Raw genomic sequence first — 23,455 nt, forward strand, 5'->3', positions numbered from 1 at the left:
ATAAGGGAAAGTAGATTAATTAAGATCTGTGAACTTTGCTCTTAACTCAATGAAATGTGAACTGTATGAAACATTCTGATCTATTTCCACAGAACATTTAAATAGGAAGTGCCAACGTTTTGCCAGCTTTTTACTGTTTTTTTCTTTTGATCTATAACTATCATTGCAGGAAAGTTGCAGGAAAGTTATATGTTGTAAGCTAGGTCTAGAACAGGGACCAGACACAGCTTTTGGAAGGAACCAAGTTTAATAATGTTTTAACCATGACTCCAATGGGTATATCTCCTGCAGAGCAGATTAACCCTTAGGTTACTATATCCCTCCCCTCCTCCCAAAGTCTATCAATAAGTCAAATACTTTGAACAAATCAAATTAACAACTTACTAGAGGTATGGGGTAGACTGCCTGATGTCAGTGGTTAACAAGCAATGGGATTATTCTGCCTAAACTCCTCTGGCCACTACTATCTACAGGACCATTCTCACAAGTTGTTTTTGAGGCTCGTTGATCTGTGAGGTGAAGGCAGCACTTCTGTGGTTGGCACTGGCTTAGATAGTTCTGGATCAGTTTCATGGCCAGGAAATTCACACAGAGAATTCATGAGCCGTCATTGGACTCTGATCCAGTTTCGGCTATGATGGCTGCGAAAGAATCTACCTCAGATATATCATTTCCCCCACTATTCACTTCAGCATTCAGGAACTTAGTCTGTCCTGCAAGAGCATCTAGAGCTTCCTAACTGTTCAAGGCAAAAGATGGTCTACATCGCATGTCATGATCATCACATCCTCCTGGACTGTATGTGAAATACAGTTGTACAGGAGTAATGAGGTACTGTTATTGCTAGGTGGGGTTTGTGGGAATATAGAAAAAAAGATAAAGTGCAGTTCTGGCATGCTTTTTCTAATCATGCAGAAATGTCTTATAAGCCAGTGATGCAGTCAAAGATAGTTTTTATTATGAGTAGCTAATATGTCTTCAAGAAACCTTGAAGGGGAATTCATGATCCCTGAGTAATTTCTAGATTACTGCTCTATATTTAAATAATTGTCAAATGTTTTAAAAATTGATTATGATTAAAAATGTTAGTTTTATTTGAACTTTTAAGGTGAAGATGGAAATAATGAAATTCCAGAATGCCTTACCAACCATATGGAGAAACAACAGGGTAATTGTCAAATGGATCATATTGAAAACAAGCAATTTGATGTAAGCATATTACACTAATAACTACAACGATGTAATTAGTATTTTGTTGTAAATAATTACTTGCATGCGTGTTTAGTTTGTTGTGCAACATCTTGACAGAGTAATGTTTCACTGACTTTTGCGAATGTATTTTTGATACGTTGGTAAGAGTATCAAATATCTGGAATTTTATATTTAACTTGGAAAACAGAGGTTCAATCCAGCAATCATTCAGCACAAGGTGCTAGCAGCTGCAGATATTTCCTGTGTTCCCAAATCCCCAGCAGTCCTTTCCAACCTAAGGAAAATTGATTCCGATAGTCGAGCTAACAGCCATTTGGGTTGGGAACTACAATGTGGAGGTGGAAGAAGACAAAATCACCCTTCCAGCCTTTTCTGTCAGCAGAGCCCAGGGACTGCTGTGTCCAACCTTAAGTAATAATGTTAGGCTATCCAAATGCTGTTGCGACTGCTGCCTCTTTCTACTCTTCTGAATGCTGCTGGAGTGGCAGGCTCTTCTGTTTTTTAATTGGTTTTGCAACCACAACTTTCACCATCTACAAACAACGTAGATTCTATGACATTATCACTAATTGCACCATCACTTATACACTCAACAAATTACTATATACACTTTCCTTGACTTAGCATTGATGTCTGGATCTGCTACATTAGCATAAATATAGAGCAAAAGAAAACAGCAGAAAAAAGCTCCAGGGTATAAATATAGACTATTCCAACCACATTCTTTAACAACGGAGAATTTATTAATTGATTATATCCTGCTTTTCTCCAAAACAGGATCCAAAGCATCTTAGAAGAAAAAATTATAAACAAACGAGTGCACAAACATCCCCTGCCAAATTAAGGGTGCTTTGACTGTTGGAAGCTTATACTCTGGAAATCTTGTTTGTCTTTAAGGTGCTATTGGACATGCATCTTGCTCCCCAACCAAAACAAGTACATCTCAGGGCAGTGCTGGATTCATTGGCTGGCTGAATTGAAGTCAAGAGGCTGCAAGCCACAGGGCCAACAGCCCTTTGGCTCATGCCTCTGGCTATATGCGAGCTTTATAAAGTACCTGAGACAGGAAGGGCTAAAGCAATCCTCAGCAAAGATGTTTTATGACTTCAAAGGTGTTCCTCCTCTTATTCCTCCCCTCCCCTTCCTGCTCAGAGCTATCAGCTGCCAAGTAATGTTCAATTTGTTACTACAATTATATGACATAAGACTTTTCAAGACCCATTTGGTAGCTACAATGACTTCCTGAGTGGGAGGGGGAGACCAAGGTTCTGAAATACTTGAGGCTTCCTTCAGGAAAAGAAGTGCTATCAATATGCCTGCCAGCGCGAAGGGTTTTTGTTTATTTGGTGACCCAACTTACGCGAGCAGTTGCCTTGGTAAGTCGCTTTACAGTTTTCCACAGTGGCTATCAAAGGGCTACCAATAAATCATGGTCTGTGTGTTTCAGATGGTGTAAAATTGGGCCATTGCTATGCATTATAAGGAAGTACCTAGCATAGGATATAAAATATTGTGTATATTTTAATATGTCCATTGCACTTTCTCTTATACAGCTGGAGGAAGACCCTCCATTAGACCTGATGGTAATAGAGGACTATGATTCATTAATGGAAAAAATGCAAAACTGGAACTTCCAAATATTTGATCTTGTTCAAAATATGGGAGATAAATCTGGAAGAATCCTTAGTCAGGTTTGTTGCTTCAGTGAATATGTTATGTTCTCTATGTATGTTCACCACATACAAGCTTGTACTGAACTGTTTAGAAATATACAAACAGTAGTGGTTTGAAAAGTAACAATTATGTCTTAGTGTATACAAGTTTATAAATGTTCAAAAAATTTACTATGGAAAATGTGTGTCTTGGTTTTGATTACTTCAATTATTGAAGGTGTAGTAAGGTTTGAAATTGGCTTTTAAATGCTGATTAAGAGGAAACTTGGTTAGAATGATCCATGGGTTAGTATTGAAGCAGATGCCATTTATGCTATAAAGGCCCACAAGAAAAGGAAGTGGGAAACTTGCATTAACTAAGGGAGAAGGGAGTACATATCTCCAAGCTCACTTCCAGTATACTAATAACTAGTGGCATCCAACTGCTGTTTCCTGTCATCAGAGAGGGAATGATTTTCAGTGATTCCTTTCTCGCTGCAGTGACCCGCTTTGCCCCTCGTGCTGTTTGCAAGGTTCTTCTAACACCCAGAGGTAGGATTTCAGAGGACTGCAGCTGTTTAAAATATGCTCATTTAGAGAATCTGAACATTTAGTACATTTTATTTTAATTGTATATCAGAAACAATTAACATTTTACTTAGTTGATGTTTAAAACTGTTCTTTTAAAAAGTTGGCATAAATAAAACAAATGATCTTGAATAAATATTTGACTAAATTGACAATGTATTTGAATAATTTGATGACCAAATCTGTGGTTAGAAGAAAAGTCACAAAGCCTCATTAATAAGGTATTGATAGTAAACATAAAATATATTTGAACTATTGAAAGATGTGTTTTGAAATATTAATCCTGAAACATTAAAATTATAAAGCATTGTGCTTCAACAGTCCTTAAATTGAAAATACTTGCATTGTTTCTTTAGGTTGCATATGCATTGTTTCAAGACACTGGATTATTTGAGATTTTCAAAATTCCAACTCGGCAATTCATGAAGTACTTTCAGGCACTAGAAAATGGTTATCGAGACATTCCCTGTGAGTAAGGTTTTACAATATTAGGTTATTTCTTCTTCTGAGCCACAATATATAATTATCTTGTGTTTGTGTTAAGTGCTGTCAAGTCGTTACCGACTCATGGCGACCCTATGAATCAGTGTCCTCCAAAGTGCCCTATCCTTAACAGCCTTGCTCAGATCTTGTAAATTGAGGGCCGTGGCTTCCTTTATAGAGTCAATCCATCTCTTGTTAGGTCTTCCTCTTTTCCTGCTGCCTTCAACTTTTCCTAGCATGATTGTCTTTTCCAGTGACTCTTCTCATAATATGTCCAAAGTATGACAGCCTCAATTTAGTCATTTTAGCCTCTTGGGTCAGTTCAGGCTTGATTTGATCTAAAACCCACTGATTTGTTTTTTGGGCGGTCCAGGGTATCCATAACACTCTCCTCCAACACCACATTTCAAAGGAATCTACTTTGTTCCTATCAACTTTCTTCATTGTCCAGCTTTCACATCCATACATAACAATAGGGAATACGATGGCATGAATTAACCTGATCTTGGTTGCCAGTGACACATCCTTACACTTAAGAATCTTTTCTAGCTCCTTCATGGCTGCCCTTGACAGTCTCAATCTCCTTCTGATTTCTTGACTGCAGTCTCCCTTTTGGTTGATGATGGAACCAAGGAATAGAAAGTCTTCAACAATTTCAATTTCCTAGTTGTCAACCTTAAAGTTGTATAATTCTCCTGTAATCATTACTTTTGTCTTCTTGATGTTCAGCTGCAATCCTGCTTTGGCACTTTCTCTTTTAACTTTTCAGCAGTAGTTGTTTCAAGTCTTCGCTATTTTCTGCCAGTAATGTAGTATCATCGGCATATCTCAAATTGTTAATGTTCCTCCCCCCTAATTTTCACTCCACCTTCTTCTACATCTAATCCAGCTTTCCTAATTATATGTTCTCCATACAGATTGAAGAGGTAGGGAGATAAAATACATCCTTGTCTAACACCTTTGCCAATTGGAAACCATTCTATTTCTCCATATTCTGTCCTAACTCTTGTCCAGAATACAGGTTGCGCATCAAAACGATCAGATGTTGTGGCATACCCATTTCCTTTAAAACCAGCCACAGTTTTTCATGATCCACACAGTCAAAAGCTTTGCTGTAATCTATGAAACACAAGCTTATTTTCTTCTGAAATTCTCTTGTATGCTCCACTAACCAACATAAGTTTGCAATATGATCTCTAGTGCCTCTTCATCTTCTGAATCCAGCTTGAACATCAGGCATTTCTCATTCCATGGTAACAGTCTTCGTTGTAAGATTTTGAGCATCCCTTTACTTGCATGAGAAATTAATGCGATGGTTCGATAGTTGCTGCAATCTTTGACATCTCCTTTCTTGGGAATTGGGATGTAAACTGATTGTTTCCAGTCTGTGGGCCATTGTTTTGTTTTCCATATTTGTTGGCATATTGTCAAGATTTTAATGGACTCCGTTTCTGTGGCTTGGAATAGCTCTATTGATATCCCATCTGCTCCTTATTATTAGTCATATATTTGCTAAGCGCTGTTACTACAAATCAGTATTCTATGAGTGATTATTGTATTTCTTTTAGTAAATGTGTTTCTTGTACATTATGGAATAATAATAAATAAAGTTAAAATGCTAATAGTAATCATATTAAATTGGTTAAAACAAATGAATAAAGTTTGGGCAAAGCATTGCTAGCCTGGACTATATGCTATCGAGAAATGTAACTCTACAGAATTCATGGAAGGTTTCGTGTTGATTTTTGATTTGAACCTTCTTTTAATTTTGACTTTTCTTTCTTATGGGGCTTATATACACACCACAGATTTAATTTGTTTTATATTAATTCTTTCTAACTAAGGAGTTCTTGGAATTGTGAAAACCAGACGATCACTAAGAGAATTCTCAGCATCTGCCCCAAACTACAGTTCCTTTGGGCCTTTCTAATATTCTCTCATTTCAGACAATTTTTAATTTTCAAACATAATCTCTGGCTCCTTTATTCAGCTATGATCTATTTGATTGTGTTTGTCTATACCACTGTTGCAACATTTTTGAAACACTAATATGTTATATAGTTTGTGGAATTGCTGTTGTGCAAGAATTTATACACTCCCATCAAGTTTTAGGGTTTAATACTTAGATCGTAGTACCTTTAAAATTTATGGATATGTGTTTTAGAAGCTCACCTATTTTTGCCTTCATTTTGTCCAGGCATGCACCAACTTATCATCATTTGATCAACTGCAGGGGGTGGTTGAAAGAGTGAGGGAAATAAAAATAAAGAAGTCAAGAGTGGACCTGGGAGTAAAAAGCAGATTCTTTGTTAGGAATTTGTGGGAAATAAGTTGACAATAAAATGGCTAATGTTAGAATGCCTTTATATAAATCAACGGGTAGGAAACAGAGATCACATCAGCAGAAGGCACTAATGGATGTAGATCTTAATCTTATTCTATTTCTAGCAATCCTTTCCAACCCCAGGGAAGTTGTTTCCAGGGCTTACAGGACCCCTTAAGAGGGAAAATGTGCCCCTTCTACTTCTTCCAACAACACAACTGTGTTCCTCCTCAGTACATCCCCTGATCCACATTGTTATTAGTCCATGTAGGTCCTCTGACAACAGAAATCAGTTTTCCAAGGATCATAAAGGACCTGGGAAAAAGGGAACATTGGAAAGATTCATGTTCCTTGAGCCTAACCAATGTGCCATACCCATATTTCGATTATTGGATAATTTATTTATTTATAGTCGACCTTTCTTGCTTATACTCAAGAGATTACGGTTGCTACCATTTTAAGAATATCATAGACGAGAAAGAGTTTCAGGAATAACAAGTAGAATATCAAGGAGATGGAGTTCCTTGCAAAAAAACAACAACAACAGCACCTGTTGCTCCCTTTTCTTGGCCACCATGGTGGATGACAGTTACTCCTCTCCCTAAATCCAGTTAAAGTGTTTCCAGTTTGTTTCTTTCTTTCTTTTGTGCCTGCTTCTCAGAGGAGTTTCTAATGTGTATCTTTTCCTTGTTCATCCACCCTGCTTCTGTCCATCCCATCCTGTCAACAATACATAGCCCTTTGAGCCCCTAAGCCAGGGTTCCCCAGGTTTTTTGAGACTGTGGGCCCCTTTGGAATTTTGAGAGGGGGCGGTGAGTGCTACCCCAAAAAAGACTTCCACAGGAAGTGGTGCCGAACTCAAAATGACTGCCCCCAGAAGTAGAGCCAAACAGAATACTTCCCTCCTCACACTTCCCGGCTGTCCCAGGAAGTGGGGCAAACAGAATACCTCCCTCCTCGCACCTCCTGGGAAGACTGAAATCTTCAAGGTGAACAGAACCACACGCTGACTAAGGAAAGCCCAGTTGCTTACCAGTCTCCTCATCCTCCAGAGGAAAACTCTTTCATTCGAATGAAGGAAGCCAATAACACACTCTGCCTTAAAATGGCCCCATCCCACTTTCTGGAAAGCTCGGCAGGTGCCCAGGGAAGTACTAGCAGGCACCATGGCACCCATGAGCACCATGTGGGGGAACCCTACTCTAAGCCCTATGTCCCAGCCAACAAACCTATAACTTCATAGAAGCCACTGCTTTTGTAAACATTACCTTTCCTTTCCTTTTATCCCTTAGAAGCTCCTTGATCAATTGATCTTGAGCAGCATATATCTAGTGTTGGAGGGATATAAGGACTGAAACAAATCTTGCCACTGACAATGTAGCCTTGGGGTCCCTATCACTTAGTAAAAAAGGCATTATGTCAGTCACAGAGGCATTGGATTTGTATATTAAAAGGGGGGAAATATAGTGCGATCGAAGTTCCTGGTAAAAGCGGCATTCCAAAAGGGCATGGGCTAATGAGTCAATAGAGCCAGAAGAGCAAGGGCAGATCCTGTCTGAGTATGGTATATTCAGAATTCTGCCCTTCATTACCATAGAAGGGTTAGCATTCAATCTAGCCAAGCAAAAAGCTCTACAGAGACGAGGAGTTAGATAATTTGTATAGGCAGGCAGACCACGTGGAGGGGGTATTCCGAAGAACTGGGATGAACAGACACGACGAGCACGAAACGTAGTGCTGTTATAATCGAGCTCTTTAATGCGCTTTTTAATTTTGGCAAAAGCTTCAGTTTTCCCAAGATCTGATAACATATCCTGCGAGAAGCCCAACAACGCCAGTTTCTCATCTAAGATTTTTTGCCATGAGGATTTAAAAGGGTCATGCTTCAGAGAAGCGAGGAACCCCTCAGTGCTAAAGCACAGTTTAAGGTGTAGTTTAAAGGCGGCCAACCACGCCCTAGCTTCAAGTGACATTTGGCCAAGCTGTAAACATTACATGACCCAGACTTCTGCAACAGCAGAACAAATGATCAGGAACATTCTGTGACACCGAAGCAGCTCAGCCCATGACTTATATGGGACAACATACAGATTGGTAGCAGGTGACAGCCAGGTTTTTTATCTTAATATACATAAGATAGTAATATTTAACTATAATAATTCTTATTTTTAGATCACAATCGAGTACACGCAACAGATGTTCTTCATGCTGTGTGGTATCTCACAACACGACCAATTCCTGGATTTCAGCAAATGCATTCTGATCCTACAGCAGGAAGTGACATTGGTATGAAGTATTTTTTTTTCCATAAAGAGATTTTACCCAGTGAAATAAAATGGATAAAAAGAAGTCTTCTAGAATTTATTTTCTTATTTGAAGGCCGGCTAACAAGCTAGTCACCCTTTCCAAAGTCCCCCTTTTCCTCTAAAACTAAGATGAAATTATTGACCTGTTTAACCAAAACCCTGGGTAGTGTCACTAGCAGGAAAGCTTCCCGGGAGGAGTTGATATTCCATTCCAGAAAGACAGACACAGATGCCTGAAAAGTGGATAGTTCCAAAATCCAGCCCTTCCTTTGAAGAGCTTTCCGTATGCCTTTTGATTGGTTTACCTGATGAGGTGAGGTGGATGAGCCTCGGTTTCTACTAGAAATTTAGCCGATGGGGTGCCATTGCTCAAAATAATCTATAAAAGGAGACACCAAAGGTATTGTCCTTTGTGTTCCCAAATGCAGCTGGAAGACTGAGATGTGGATGGCTAGGGATTGTAAAGTAGTCATCTGGCATGTTTTACATTTATATTATTTCTGTTTTGCTTTTGTAGAATCTGCCTGATTTGGGGTTGACTTTCAAATTACATCTGTGCTTAGTCCACTCCCTTCCCATCCTTTCCCATTTGCTAGGCTGTAGACTTCTTTGGTTTTATTTGGAATAAATGCCATTACGTTCTTGGTTTAAACTCAGCAATGGCCCACAGATCTCTCAGCCCAAATACCATAAAAATGTAATGAAAGGGTTAACCTTTTCCAGAGGCATTCATTTTTTTTCTCAGAGCCCCACAGACCACTCTCCAAGGTTGTCTTGGAGGAACAGACAGATTCTTTCATTCAAAGCCATTTTCCAGCTGGTGGCAGGAACATCTCCTTCCCCACCCCACTCCCATTGGTTTCTGGGACTTTCTAGGTCTTTTTACCTCACATCCCACCATGAGGGCAAATTCCCCTTCCCCAGGTCATCACAGAAGGTTTCATAGTTTTGAAAGATGAAATGAATACTTGATGTAATTTACAAGCAGTTTGTATCTGGTTTTACGATAATTGATTGAATCACTGCTGACATGCACAGCTTCCTAGCCCAGGAAACTATTTCACTTAGATTTTTGCTCCTGAGTGAGACCTATATCTTCCTGCAGCCGTCAGCATATTTCTAGCAACTAGAATACATTAGGCTAATATTTCTTCATTTAATTAGGAAACAAAACATCTCAGACTAAAAATACCTGTGGTTAAACTATTTAACTGAATTAGAACTTTTCTTAATTATTAGAACTTTCTTAATTATTCCAGTGTAAAAATATAGTCCTGAACATTTAAGCTCTTGTATTAATTAATGTATACAAATCTTAAAAGGTTAAGTCTGTCCAATATGATTTGATTGAAATGGTTTAGGATTATACCCAAGATATAGGAAATTACAGTGCCATCCTAAACACAGTTAGACCCTTCTAATTCCGTTGAAGTCAATGGGCTTCGAAGTATGTAACTCTGCTTAGAATGGCACAGTAAAGTTGGAGTGGAAGTAAGGCAGAGTACTCTTCTCATATTTTTATCACATGCATTTTTATAGAATAAAATCACTACTCTGCCATTGTGAGAAATCCCTGGGTAACATACAGATGCTTGTTTCAAATACAACAAAATTGACCATGTTTAACAGTTTGAAATATTGGAGGTTACACAAATGCAAAAGCATGTGTTAAATTTTCACATTTGGAATTTCCATACACTTCACCAAACAGGACAGAAAATTAACAATGCTGTTTGTGACCTGGAAATGAAGAATATTAATCTATTGAATTTGAATAGATAAGCAACTTTTCTGTTGAAAGAAACATGTGAAAAGAGATACAAAAGAGCAATTTAATAGATACAATGCCAAATAAAGCAGTCAATTAAAAGTTACATTTTCAGTTAAAATATAGCAATGGAACAAAAATAATGGCTCTGTTCAGATGTAATACAAAATCATGGTTTAATTTAACTAATCATAGTTAATTGATTGAATGTGAGCCACTATACATACTTTAGCTAAGTAAAGCATGATCTGCAGTTGGTTCAGTAACCAAAGTTAACTATGGTTTCACATTATGGCTGTTAACGCATGACCAATTTGGTCTGCTTCTCCCCCCCAATGTAGCGGTTTTCCAGTGGTCACACGAACGCTGTCCCCGCTCTGCGGATCAAATCTACCATGAGCGCGATTTACTTGCGTGTTTTCCAAGACCCGTCTTATTGCGAAATACAGATCACAATTGAGATAAATCCAGTTGTTTCGTCATGCGTGCGCTTCCGGGTTGATATTCCATTAGTCCTTGCCGCCCAAGACTGCATGTGTGCGTGCGTGCCAGCGTGTGTGTGTGTGTGTGATAATCACCCGGCCAAACACAACCGGGAGTGATTTTTTTTAATTAGCGCCTGGCCACCCTAAAGAGGGGTGTGTGTGTGAAATTCCCCGCCAAAGAGAGGAGCGGGGGCTCCTCCGGTAGATCAGCCACCCGCTGACATCAGGCCCCGTGTACGCCTTGCGCCGAGACCGCGCCTCTCCCTCACAGGCTCACTCCCCTCAGGGGCTCAAAACCGCCCCTCCCCTGGCCAGGAAAGCGAGCGGGCGATGCCGCTAAGCCTGACAAGACAGCCCAAGCGTCCGCTCGTCTCTTGCGGCTCCCGCAGCACCTGCCGAGCCGCCGCACAGCTGGCCAGCGGACTCAGTGTTCCCCGCTCTAGCCGCGCCTGCCCCGAGCTTCCGAGCCTCCTGCCGCCTCAAAAATGGAGATGGCGGAGCTGCGGGCTGGAGAGCTCTGCTTTTTGCTGCAGGGCAGGAGAAAAACTAATGTCCTGAAGTGAGTTGCGTTGGTATACTGGAATATCATTCTAGGGAGAAGAAAAAAAAGGAAGACGCCAAGCACGCACAATCACGTCACTGTGATGTAATGACGTCGATAGTGACGGAGCACTCCCCGAATATCCCACGTTATCCCATGTCCCAAACTCATGGAGCATCGGGTAGTGCACAAAGTGTGGGATGAAAGACGGACGTGCGTTTACTTTTATGATCCCAGATTAAAATAGTGTGAGATGAGAGAGAGATTAACCGGTGACACCTTGCCCATGCGTTAATGGCCTGTGTATTAGCGCAGTATCTTGAATTATTTTCTGCCAACACTTTGCACTCATCTTGCCTACAAAGTATAGGTCAAAACTGAAAGGACTCTGCTTTTACTGTCCCTTGCAAGCAGTTTTCCCATCCCAGGGCTGCTGAGAGCCACCATGGCCCCCTGGACAAAGATTCCACCTGACCCCCCCATACAACCCTCATCCAAACCAAATATCATAACAAAACAAATCACTTGGGCTTGCTGTTACCATGAATCTATAGTAATAAAATAATTGGCCTGTCTGTCCCTCTGTCCATTTATGGCAGGTGTAACTCATCAGAGAGTAAAGTTAGGAGACTCAAAATTGGCCACCAGCTTCAGGATGATTGTGGGAGTACCAGGGCCAAAATTGAAAGGCATGGGAATATCCTGGCCCAGATGAGACACCCCCTCATGCTATTTGCAATGGAAGCTAATGGTCTCTGTTTGTGGCAAGCATAACTCATAGAAAACAATGCTACATCTTTGCAAAGTGTCCACCAACCCCAGAATGACGATGGAAGTTCAGTGCCAAACATGAAGGGGATTGGAACACCGTGAACCAGGTTATCTTCACAATTGGCAACATGTAATAATAGAGCTTTTAAGCACCCTGCCATGTGTCTCTAATACTCAGATCCCCAATCTGCCATGGAAAGTTACTGGGTGATAACACTCAGCCAGATCTCACAGGGTTGTCATGGGGATAAAATAGAGGACAGGAGAACAATGCAGCTTTGGGTCCCCATTGGGGAGAAAAACTGGCTATAGCATTTGTTGTAAATCTAACTTTTAATCACATTAAAATATTACACCATTTGTCATACAGCAAAGTAGCCTTTACAAAGGGCTATTAGATCTTCCACAAATAATGATAACAACCCAATGCCTGAACTGGGAATTCTAACTTCTGTTCTACGAGTATAACCTCTAAAACAGATTAATGTTCCATTATCATACATGTAAAGGGTGGAGGAGGGGTGAAGTATCCTTTTACTACTGTGTTAGATCATGGGGAAATATTACCTCCCTCCCTTCTGTTCATAATATTAACAAATGTTTGCTACTATACTGCTATTAGGTAAATTCTGTTGCCAAGAAGGTTAGGGATGAAGAGTTGAGATCAAGACTTGAAAATACATGGGGAAAGGGAACACGGAAAAATTACATGGAGGCAGAGAGTAAAGAATGAGAAAAGTGTAGAAAAGAGAGACAAATTAAGAAAAGAGAAACATTTTATCTTATCTTACTGCAACACACTAACTACCACTTTGCAAGATCTGGCTGAGCTGAGGACTGGAAGAAGGAAAGGATAGACTATTGGAGACAATCTTGTTAGTAGGCTGGCAATTACTGTAGTGACCATCAGCTGCGCTGGCTTGGTTGATGGGCTTAGCATGATCTGTTAGACAAGTTTGCTTCAGTCCTGCAGAAAGGCAAGTCTAGCTGACAGAGTGCCTTTTACTGTGTTCAGACTTCCCTGCACCCCTAGTGGCTGCAGCCAGAACTGCATTAAAGAAAACAGTTGGAAAGGCATTTGGCTGAATGCAGCATGAGGCTGGCTTCTGGGCCCTTCAAGCTGACTTAGGCCCTCTGAATTTTGCCCCCCCCCCATCCCCACTCTTGGTAGCCCTGTCTCTGCCCACATTCAGCACTTCATCTCTTAAAGGTACAGGAATACTAGCATGTTTCACCTCGCAGCAATTGTAAGAAGCTATACTTGTTTCGCCACTCAAAGCAGGGCATCAGTGGGTGAGCTAGGTCTAAGAGGTGGGTAACCCTCCACCCCAGCAGTCTTGCTGCCACTGGGATGCACGGCTAGCGCTCCTAATCTGCAGTAGGGTAGATCTGGGAGTTACACCTCCTGCCACTGTGTTGCTGCATCCTGGTTGGGCTTCAAGTCATGGTGCAGTGGCACCAGTTCTGCAGCCTATGTTACACCTAGCAGAGGCTGCACAGGAGAAGGGTGCTTGAGGTGATGAAATGGTTTGAGCTGCCACATCTTTCATGCCACCACCAGAAAAATCCAAGCCTGCAGGCTCTAAGGGCAATAGTCTGAAATGCATGTAGTGATCTTATATGTTAGTATACATGCATTGGCTCTTAGGTGGATACTGACCTTAAAATTTCAACCAGAAGATTTTAATTCATCTCAGTTCAGTATGAAAAACATATAATACAATATAAGGTGGGGGAATGTGTGAGTAATTCTGGAGTGGGTAGAAAACAAACCATTTGGACCATTTCCCAGTTACCCAATTTTTTTTACAGGATACTGTAAACACCTGTGTGGTTTCAGCAGGCCAATTTCCTGTCCCCCTTTAGGTCATGCTCAAGTGTCCTCAATATTCCTTGCCACCTAGAACACAATCAGTGTACTCATCAAGCTGGGGTAGAGTGTGTGTAACATACACACGTTACATCTATGGGTGTCATGGTTGGCATGAGTCATCCACTTTATTATTAGATATAGTTACGACAATTTTAGCTGGCAACTAGTTATTGAGAAAATGTGTATGCTTCCGCTCCAGACCTGCTGATGGTGGCTCAGAAGTAAAACAATAAACTGAAACCAACCAAGACAATAAAAACAAGGCAATAAAACAAGTCAAGCCAATAAAAACAAGCCATAAAACAAAACAGTCTAAAATGATATTGATAAAACAGCCCTCAGGCTAGAAGCAGAACATAAAACAACTAAAAAGATGGACTCCCTCAGTTAAAAGCCTGGGGTAATGAGAAATGTTTCGGCCTGGTACCTAAAGGAGCACTGATCTGAATGGTCCACGCTAGCCTGATTTTGTCAGATCTTAGAAGCTAAGCAGGGTTGGATTAGTCATGGTTAGTATTTGGATGGGAGACCAGCAAAGAAGTCCAGGGTTGCTATGCAGAGGAAAATAGCAAACCACCCCTGAACGCCTCTTGCCTTGAAAACCCTATGGGGTCACCGTAAATTGGCTGCATATTGATGACACTTTCCACCACGACCACCTAAAGGAAAATATTGTAAGAACCAGGTGAGCCTCAAAGGGCATTCCAAAGGTAAGGCTGCATCACCAAAACAAAGCCCTGTCTCTCCACCTCTGCAGAGAGTAGCATTTGAGAAGAGAATCTTCATTGGTGGGCTGGACAATACAAGAGAAGGCAGTCCTTCAAGAAGATAAGAATATTTATCACATGTAATGTAATGATAAGTTCATCTGAATGGCTTCTATGCAGTCCCGTTCTCTCTCCGTGGCGGCAGAAAGAGAACTGGAGGGAAGAGTGCTCCCTCCTCCTTGGGTCATGTGACCGAGGGGCGGGGAGATTGCATGCCCCAAGGGGAGGGGGAGCACTCTTTTGGAATTTGCTAGAAGCTGACAATTCTTTTCCGTGGCTGGCCTGCGCCTGCGCAGTCCCCCCCCCCCATGTGTTACTGCATAGAAGATCCATCAGATGAACAACAGTTACAGGTAAGTGAAACTCTGTTTTTCCTTGTTTTGCTGCTCAGTGTAAGCCTTAGCACCAGGAAAATCTAGAAATGGCCATATGTTCTTTTATTCTTCAAAAACAGAAATTAGTTACTTAATTTCAGGCACAAAAAATGTGGTTATTGAATATAATTTGAGCATGCTTACTTATCCTTAAATATTTATTAAATATTATTTTCATGTTCATTTTTTCCTAGATGCCAATAGGCAACCCAGTCAAGTGGCCTATGTTTCCTCCAAGAGCTGTATTATTGTTGATGAAAACTATGGATGCCTAGCCTCAAATATTCCACCTTTAGAATTAATGGCTCTGTATGTAGCAGCCGCTATGCATGATTATGATCATCCTGGTCGTACAAATGCTTTTCTGGTAGCTACAAACGCTCCTCAGGTAGGATGTTTCTCTGTAGATATAAAAGTATACAGGTAGGAAAGTCTTTGCATCATTGCTACAATTGGGGATCTCAAATATTGTAATGATCATCAATTGGATTCTGAAATAGTAAAATATACTATTATAGTAAACTATAACTTTTAAGTAGTTTAATTACCACCCATTTTTTCAGTCTCTGGTATACATTGAAGACATAGAAATAAGAATTATTTGTGGCATGCCACAACTGATACTCAAATAGCTAGTTGACATAAAAATTACTCACCTATCTGTATTGACTGCATTTTGACAGAGCCTGGGATGATCAGCATACCATATGTGCTCTATAATTGTGTGTTCTTCCTTTCTACACAGCTTTCAGCTCCCTTTTGCTTCATCATAGCTGTTTCTATGGAGGTTTCCACTACTGTCAAAGCAGTATAACTTAGCTTGATACACTGAGAAATATTAATAGATTTGGATTTCAAAAATATGAGATAACAAATGGGGACCTATGAGACTTAAAAGGTGGTCCTATCCTTCCACCTTTGTTCTCTTGACCATCCACCATCAGGCCTGGACTCTCCTCAGTGCCCTGCTGAATTCACTGGGTTGGGGGGGGGGACTCTTGCCTTCCGTCTGCTCATTTCCCAACTCATTTGCTCATTTGCCAACCCCACCCCAGTCACCAACCCTGCTGCCTCATCAGTGTCAGGGCTCCTGCTCCTCCTCCTCTTTCCCACTACCACTCACCTCCAGCTCCACTGCCTCGGGGGTTCTGTGCTTCCTCCCTCAGCATCCTGCCTCCAGTGCTGCCAGTGACTTCCACTTCTTGCCCACTCACTTGCCTGCCTGCCTGCCTCTAGCACTGCTTCCTCAGCTGCAGAAGGGTGATGATGGCGGCGGCTCCTGCTCCTCCACTCCCAGCTGTCTCTAGTGCACTTCCTTGTGGGGGTGGGGACACCAGCATCTCCTTCCTCACCTGCAGCAATGCTGAGACACAGCTGTTTGTGCATGCACAGACTACTGTAATCTGTTTTGGGGGTTTTAATCCCTCCCCCATTTTAAGGTTTTTAATTTTTTGCAAACCTGGGTATTCCCACCAGATTTGTAGAAAAAAATCTCCTTACACTCTGCTTGGCCTTGATCTGTAGATATAAATGTTTGCAGATGGGGCCAAGTTGAAGATTAGATATATTGGTATCACTGATAGCATTGTAGGCTGATTTGAAAGTAATTTGAACTCTAGTAAATCTGAAATTTACAGTACCATAATGTTTTGGCTAGGCAGAAAGATAATAAAATAGTCACATTAATGTAAATAAATAAAAACATAAAAATATTTTTCTCAAATGTTTTCTCTATGAATTTATTAACTTGGAAGAGTGGCCCATAAGGGCCACTAAGGCAGTTAACAATTTAAAGCACATATGGTAAAATCACATTTTAAAACCATTAAAATCACCTCCCAACATGCATCATTAAAACAAATTAGTTAAGCGGACCAGTATTCAAATTTTTGGGTAAAGGGAAAGTCCTCTTTATATTTAGCTAAAAGTAAAGTATTTTTATTTAGTCATATTTTTGTGAAGTTTATCTTAAATCGTTTGTATTTTATTGTCTTGTAGGCTGTGCTGTACAACGACAGATCCGTTCTAGAAAACCATCATGCTGCTTCTGCATGGAGTCTTTTCTTATCTCTTCCAGAGTACAACTTTCTGCCTTGTCTGGATCATGTACAATTCAAACGATTTCGATTTTTAGTGATTGAAGCAATCCTTGCTACAGATCTCAAGAAACATTTTGACTTCCTTGCTGAATTTAATGCTAAGGTTTGTCGCATAAATCTATCTCTGCATCCAAATCCATAGAATTGTAATATTAGCATTATATCGCTAACAAGTAACATTTACTTTACTAGGAACAGTCATTTTAGTTAGCCTAATTTATATTTACTAAACCATCTCATGTAAGTGCTCACATTTTATGTAAAAGCCCCTGTACATAGAAAAAAAGTGCATTGATAAGGTTAGGCTGAACTCTATACATATTGCCTTTCATTAGAAATTACTTAACATCTAATGCTTCCATGCCTGTCATATGCTGAAAACAGCATTTACAGCATACTGAGAGGACTTCACTGGCTCCTAATTAGTTTCCAGACACATCTTAAAGCACTGCTTTTTACTTTACAGCTCTAAATAGTTTGGCTCCAAAACAGCTTTAGATATCCTTTCTCCCATTTGAGCCTTTCTGTACTCTGAAATCATCTTGCACTAATTGATGCTTTGTTTGCAATTAGGGTGGCTAACACAACAAGTGACTGCCAGATGTTATCTATAGAACTCCCTCCAGTGTGGTGTAGTGGTTAAGAGAGGTGGTTGGGAGCGGTGGACTCTAATCTGGAGAACCGGGTTTGATTCCCCACTCCTCCGCATGAGCGATGGACGCTAACCTGGTGAACCAGGTTGGTTTCCCCACTCCTACACATGAAGCCAGCTGGGTGATCTTGGGCTAGTCACATCTCTCTTATAGTTCTCTCAGCCCCACCTACCTCACAGGGTGTCTGTTGTGGGGAGGGGAAGGGAAGGTGATTGTAAGCCGGTTTGATTCTTCCTTAAGTGGTAGAGAAAGTCGGCATATAATCTTCTTATTCTCAGAGAGGCTGTGTGGCTCACTCAGATCAGGGCTTAAGAAAACCTGTACCTGGAAGTTAATAGTTCTGATTTTTTGTGATTTCAGTGGGAGATATTTGGACTGTTATTGTGATACTGTTGCTTGTAGTTTTATGGTTGTTTGCTTTATTATATTTGGATCTGTAAGCCACCCTGAGAGTTTTATAAAGGCACAGGTGGGGAACTCACAATGGCTTGTGGGGGGATCTCACTTTCCCTTAACCCACTATTTCTTCTTTCACTTCTCTGAAAGGCCCCATAACCTCTCCCCTTGTTTCCTTCTCTCCTTCCCACCCACTTCTCTTCTTCCCACCCACCAGGCAATCTACCTTTATCTGGCCCCTGTATTGTTTTCCCTCCTCCTGGCAGACTGTCCCCAGAGAAGTCTGGTCCAGTTGCAGTGCCAACCCAGTTGCTGGACTGGGCTGAGTAGCATGGGTGGAGAATCTGCAAGGACTTGTGGGGAGCACCTTGTTTTCTCCTGTATTTTCCTCCTCACACTATTTCTCTCTACCTGTCAGCTCTCAAATCATCCGTTTCCATGTTTTCTTCTCTCTTTTACACCCATCAACCTTTCGATCTGCCCCCCACCTTCAACTATATTTCATTTGCTTCATTTATATCTAAGGCTGTGTACCTTTTTGGGGTATTTTTCAGGTTTAATAAACCTGGAATTTTTTGAAAAATCTGGAAAGCCCAATATAAGGGATTCAGCTTTTTTTGAAAAAAATTGAAAATTTGTGGGTATGTTAAACCCGAACCCGAAAAATACACTGCGCAGAGCTGAAAGCTGGGCTCTGCAGAGCCCAGCATTCAGTTCTGTGCTGCCTGCTGCTTCTGAAGTCTACATAGAAGTCCACTTGGCAGTCCAGTGGCACTTTATCGACTAACATTTATTTCAGTATGAACTTTTGTGTCACATCTCCTTTTCTCAATGTGAGGAAGTGAGCTGTGACTCAAAAAAGGTCATATTGAAATAAACGTTAGTCTTTAAGGGAGTAATACTTCCAAGGACTAATATTTGAAAAATAAATAATGCAATGACCCCCAAGTCTACTATATGTGAAGCTGAATGCAGCAAAATATTCAAAACTCTTTTTCCCTTCAAGCAGGTCAATGATGTAAGCAATCATGGTATTGAATGGAACAATGAAAGTGATCGCCTATTAGTGTGTCAGGTGTGCATCAAACTGGCAGATATCAATGGCCCAGGAAAAGCAAGAGATTTGCACTTGAAATGGACAGAAGGCATTGTTAATGAATTTTATGAACAGGTAGGCTTGGGAAATCAGCTTTTAAAAGAGTCTCTAAAAAGAGTTATGTTTTAAAAACCCAGTCATTTCATGAAAGGCAAAGAAGGCTCTTGTTTCAGGCCCACTGTGTCTCCATTGTTACATGAACCTTTCAGAAGATCATGGCTAGATTACTGTATGGAACATGCAATACTATTATAACCATAGCTTTCTGTCTGATGAAGTATTAGGCTTGTCTTACACTTTTCTCTTATTTACAAGAAATCTTTTTACACTGTATTGTGTTAGCAGATATATGACATAGAACCTGAGAAAGCATTCTCTATGAAAGAGAGTGGATGAGTTTTGTCATAACCACTCAATACATAGTAGCTCAGTGTATGCCTGCTTCAGACCATGGCAAGCAGCCCATTTTAAGAGAGATGCCACATGGTGAATGTAGCACAGATCAGCTTTTAGTTAACTTACAGATTTTTCTAACAAAATACTGGCTGTTCACTTTTTGTTTTGTATGTCCTAGTTACTAAATATTATTCTGCTGTCCAGTCTGTTCAAATGCATGTTGTATGTGTTCTACAGGGAGATGAAGAAGCTAGTCTAGGGCTACCTATTAGCCCTTTTATGGACCGCCATTCTCCTCAACTGGCAAAATTGCAAGAATCTTTTATTACTCACATTGTTGGTCCCTTATGTAATTCTTATGATGCGGCTGGCTTGCTCCCAGGCCAGTGGATTGACGAAAAAGAAGATAACATGGAAAACTCTGAAGATTATGATGTAGAAGAATTCGATAGTGAATATGATGAAATGGAAGATCTTGGCACAAGTAAGACTAAATATTTGTTTTTGTTTTTTGAAATAAATTTTTATTTTCTTAATTTGACAAGTTAACATATAGAATCATATCCAATATTGACAATACTAAAAAAAACACTTAAAATTTCTAAGTTAACCATCAATTGACTTCCCCCTCACCCTCTTCCGTCTAAAAATAAATCGTAAAAACGTTTGCTAACGAGATTAATCCCTTTGCTGTTTTAATTAACATACTCTTACCCTATCTAACATCATTAAATCAATGCTTGGCATAAAATTAATAGAAAGTATAAGGGATTAAATCAAAAATTATTCTCAAAATGGTCCTATTAGTAACAATTAAGGTACTCAATAAAAATAAAAACAAATAGAAACCATTACCAAAAAAAATAAATTAATTAAAAAAGAGTATTAACTTCCCTACACCTCCCTCCTTCAATCAAGAATTAATTGCTTTATTAAGTTTCCATTTCACCCTTGCTTTCATTTCAAACATATTAATTTCAATAAATCATAATCATATTTAGTATTATGTTTCCATTTGAGCCAGTCCTTTTTACCAGTTCAAAGCCACCCATATTGAAATCTCCTGTTGACAGCTGGATTATTACACGTTGCTTGCTGAGGTTTCCCAGTTCCTCTACAGAGTTCTGTTCTTCATGTGTCTTGTCATCTAGAGGCACCCGGTCTGTGAGGTCTTCCTCGTTCATTATTTGAGTAGTTGACTGGGTAAAGGTGTTCATCATATTCATCATCCGTTCCATCTGCTTTAATATCTGCTTCTGTTGTTTTAACACCTGTTTATGCTGTCTTGCAGACAGTATCTTGCAGATACCTCATTTTGTTGAACAAACAATTCTTGAATTATTTTTTCCATAATTACTTGCAAGGGTCCAAGTTGGAGATAATTTGATGTTTCTTGTTACTCTATTTTTAGCGATTTCGGCAGGTCTCAAAAAACCAGGTTTCCAGGATGTGGGTAGAATAACAGTTCATGCTAAACATAATCGCTAGAGCATTTTTCAAAAATCTTCAATAATAAAGTAGAAAACGACTTTTAAAGTTTTGAAATACCAACAAGTTGTTACGGACACTCTAGATCGGCATAAAACCGGAAGTAGGAAGTTAGCTGGAAACAGTACATCCACAGACTGTCTGTCTTTCCCGTTTTGTAGTTTTCGATGAGAAACCTTTTATTTGGTGCACCAGGGGATGTCAAATCCGGTCCTGTGTGTTTCAATACTTCCCTTCTCTCCGTTGTCAGCAAGATTGCTGCAGTACGATGGTATTCCTAGAGGTTTTCCGGCCCAAAAATTTAAAAGCCGTAGCAGGAGGACCGGAAAGGTGAAGTGACCAAGGGGAGGGAGGGTTTTATTCCTCCATTCCCCTCAAACGTCACAAAGTCTGATTGGTGTTCATGCTGTCCATCTAAAGCGCAGTTTGTTTAGTCTACCCACAGATCGAATTGATAAGAGTCCGTGCCGCTTTATCTGATACTCTTATCTTTACAAAAACGATCTTGTATGAAGCGGGGGGGGGGGAGCGGGGGGAGTTCCCAGTTTTTTCCACCAGCCTGGTCGTCTTTCTATTCCCGGTAAGATCAAAAGTATTCTTAGTACTCACTTAGATTTCGGAGGGTGAGGTTTTTCTTCATTAAAACTGTTCATAAGATAGTAATAGGTAATGGAGGTCCAAGCCTAATGCCAAAGAAAACGCTTGCGGCGATGCAATCTCCTCTCAATGCCAGCGGGGACAACCATCCACACCTCCGGGGGGCTTATAAAAGTTCCCTTGGAGAGTATGGGAGTCACACCGCTTTCTTCGGGCTGCAGAGGAATTCTTGCGTCCCAGTCCACTGTTTAGGGCCGGGTTGGTGTGCTAAAAACACACCAATTCAAAGCGTTTCTTGTTTTCCCTAGGGAACTCTCCCTAGAGACGACTGCTTGGAACCAGCTCGTTACCGGAAGTCCACAAGACTAAATATTTGTTTGAACTAGATTTGTATTCAGCTTCTTGTATGATATTTGTTTAATTAATCTGTATCCCGTCTTTCTCCCCAATTGGGACCTAAAACAGCATGCATCATTCTCTCTTCCATTTTATCCATACAAGAACCCTGTGAGTAGGTTATACTGAGACTGTGACTGGCCCAAGGTCACCCAGCAAGCTTCCATAGTACAAGTAGGGATTTGAACCTGGGTCTCCCAAATACTAGTCCAACACTTTTAACCACTACACCACACTAGCTCCTTGTAGATACAATAGAATATCAGTATTATGAGTATATTGGAAGGCTGCTTATTGTACCAAATATTTCTGTGAAAATTTCTGCTCCCCCCCTCTCCCCGCTACCACTGGTTGTTTCTGTCTCTGCTTTTCATTCCAGCTTTACCAGAAGGCTCATCATTTTTCAGTTCTAGCTTATTGGCCATTACTCCCTTTTCTTAGCCTATCCTGTTCCCCACGAAATCAACTAGAATAACAATTGAAAGCATAGTCCTAGTCTCATTCAGGTGGATTTAGTAGTAGTACATCAGTGGGTATTTGGATTTAAATAAAATCTGATACTTGTTTTATGTAGAACTTTCATTTACCATGTTTTACCACATCATGATCAGAGAAATTGCTTATTTGAGACTAGGTTTTAAAAGTTGATGTTCTCCTTCCCTTTTTTTATCAGAACCACAAAGGAAAAACAGACAGAGAATATTTTGTCAGCTAATGTACCATTTGAATGAAAATCACAAAGTATGGAAGAAAATGGTTGAAGAAGAACTAAATAAATCTGAAGAGAGCAAACAGTCAGATAACACATCCTTATGTAATAAAGATGAAATTCAAGTTATCGAGGAAGCAGATGAAGAAGAGGAGCGACATCAAGAAGAAAAAACAGTCTGAGATCTTTTCAGAATAGTACACAGTCTGGCTCCAGAAAGAATATATTTTCGTAATACTGACTGAAGACTGACACAGTTGATAAAATGAAGACAGACCTGATTACTATGAGTGGACATTTATTTCTCTGGCAATATCCCACTTCTATGCACTTTCATTACACAGAATTCAAAAACTTTATTCAGAAATTTACTGTATTCCACAATGCAAAGATTTTATACACAACCTGGTGTTCAAATACTGTTTTGCTGCCTTGCTGAAAACAGCTGTTTATTACTGAAGTGTTATTTACAGTTTTTGAAA

The 23,455-nt window shown here is 40.2% G+C and overlaps 1 protein-coding gene across 1 annotated transcript in view; it reads left to right on the forward strand.

The window, feature by feature from the left end:
• Window positions 1-23,189, forward strand: part of PDE3B (phosphodiesterase 3B) — a 58,340-nt gene extending 35,151 nt beyond the window's left edge. The window contains exons 8-16 of the mRNA XM_056851944.1: window positions 1,109-1,209; window positions 2,766-2,903; window positions 3,809-3,920; window positions 8,431-8,544; window positions 15,338-15,531; window positions 17,142-17,345; window positions 19,298-19,462; window positions 20,021-20,267; window positions 22,938-23,189. Of these exons, the coding sequence (XP_056707922.1) occupies window positions 1,109-1,209; window positions 2,766-2,903; window positions 3,809-3,920; window positions 8,431-8,544; window positions 15,338-15,531; window positions 17,142-17,345; window positions 19,298-19,462; window positions 20,021-20,267; window positions 22,938-23,155 (1,493 nt within the window). The 3' untranslated portion in view covers window positions 23,156-23,189. The remainder of the gene's footprint in view (window positions 1-1,108; window positions 1,210-2,765; window positions 2,904-3,808; window positions 3,921-8,430; window positions 8,545-15,337; window positions 15,532-17,141; window positions 17,346-19,297; window positions 19,463-20,020; window positions 20,268-22,937) is intronic.
• Window positions 23,190-23,455: the final 266 nt, after the last annotated feature.

Source organism: Euleptes europaea, chromosome 6, assembly GCF_029931775.1.
Source record: "Euleptes europaea isolate rEulEur1 chromosome 6, rEulEur1.hap1, whole genome shotgun sequence".
Taxonomy (NCBI): Eukaryota; Metazoa; Chordata; class Lepidosauria; order Squamata; family Sphaerodactylidae; genus Euleptes; species Euleptes europaea.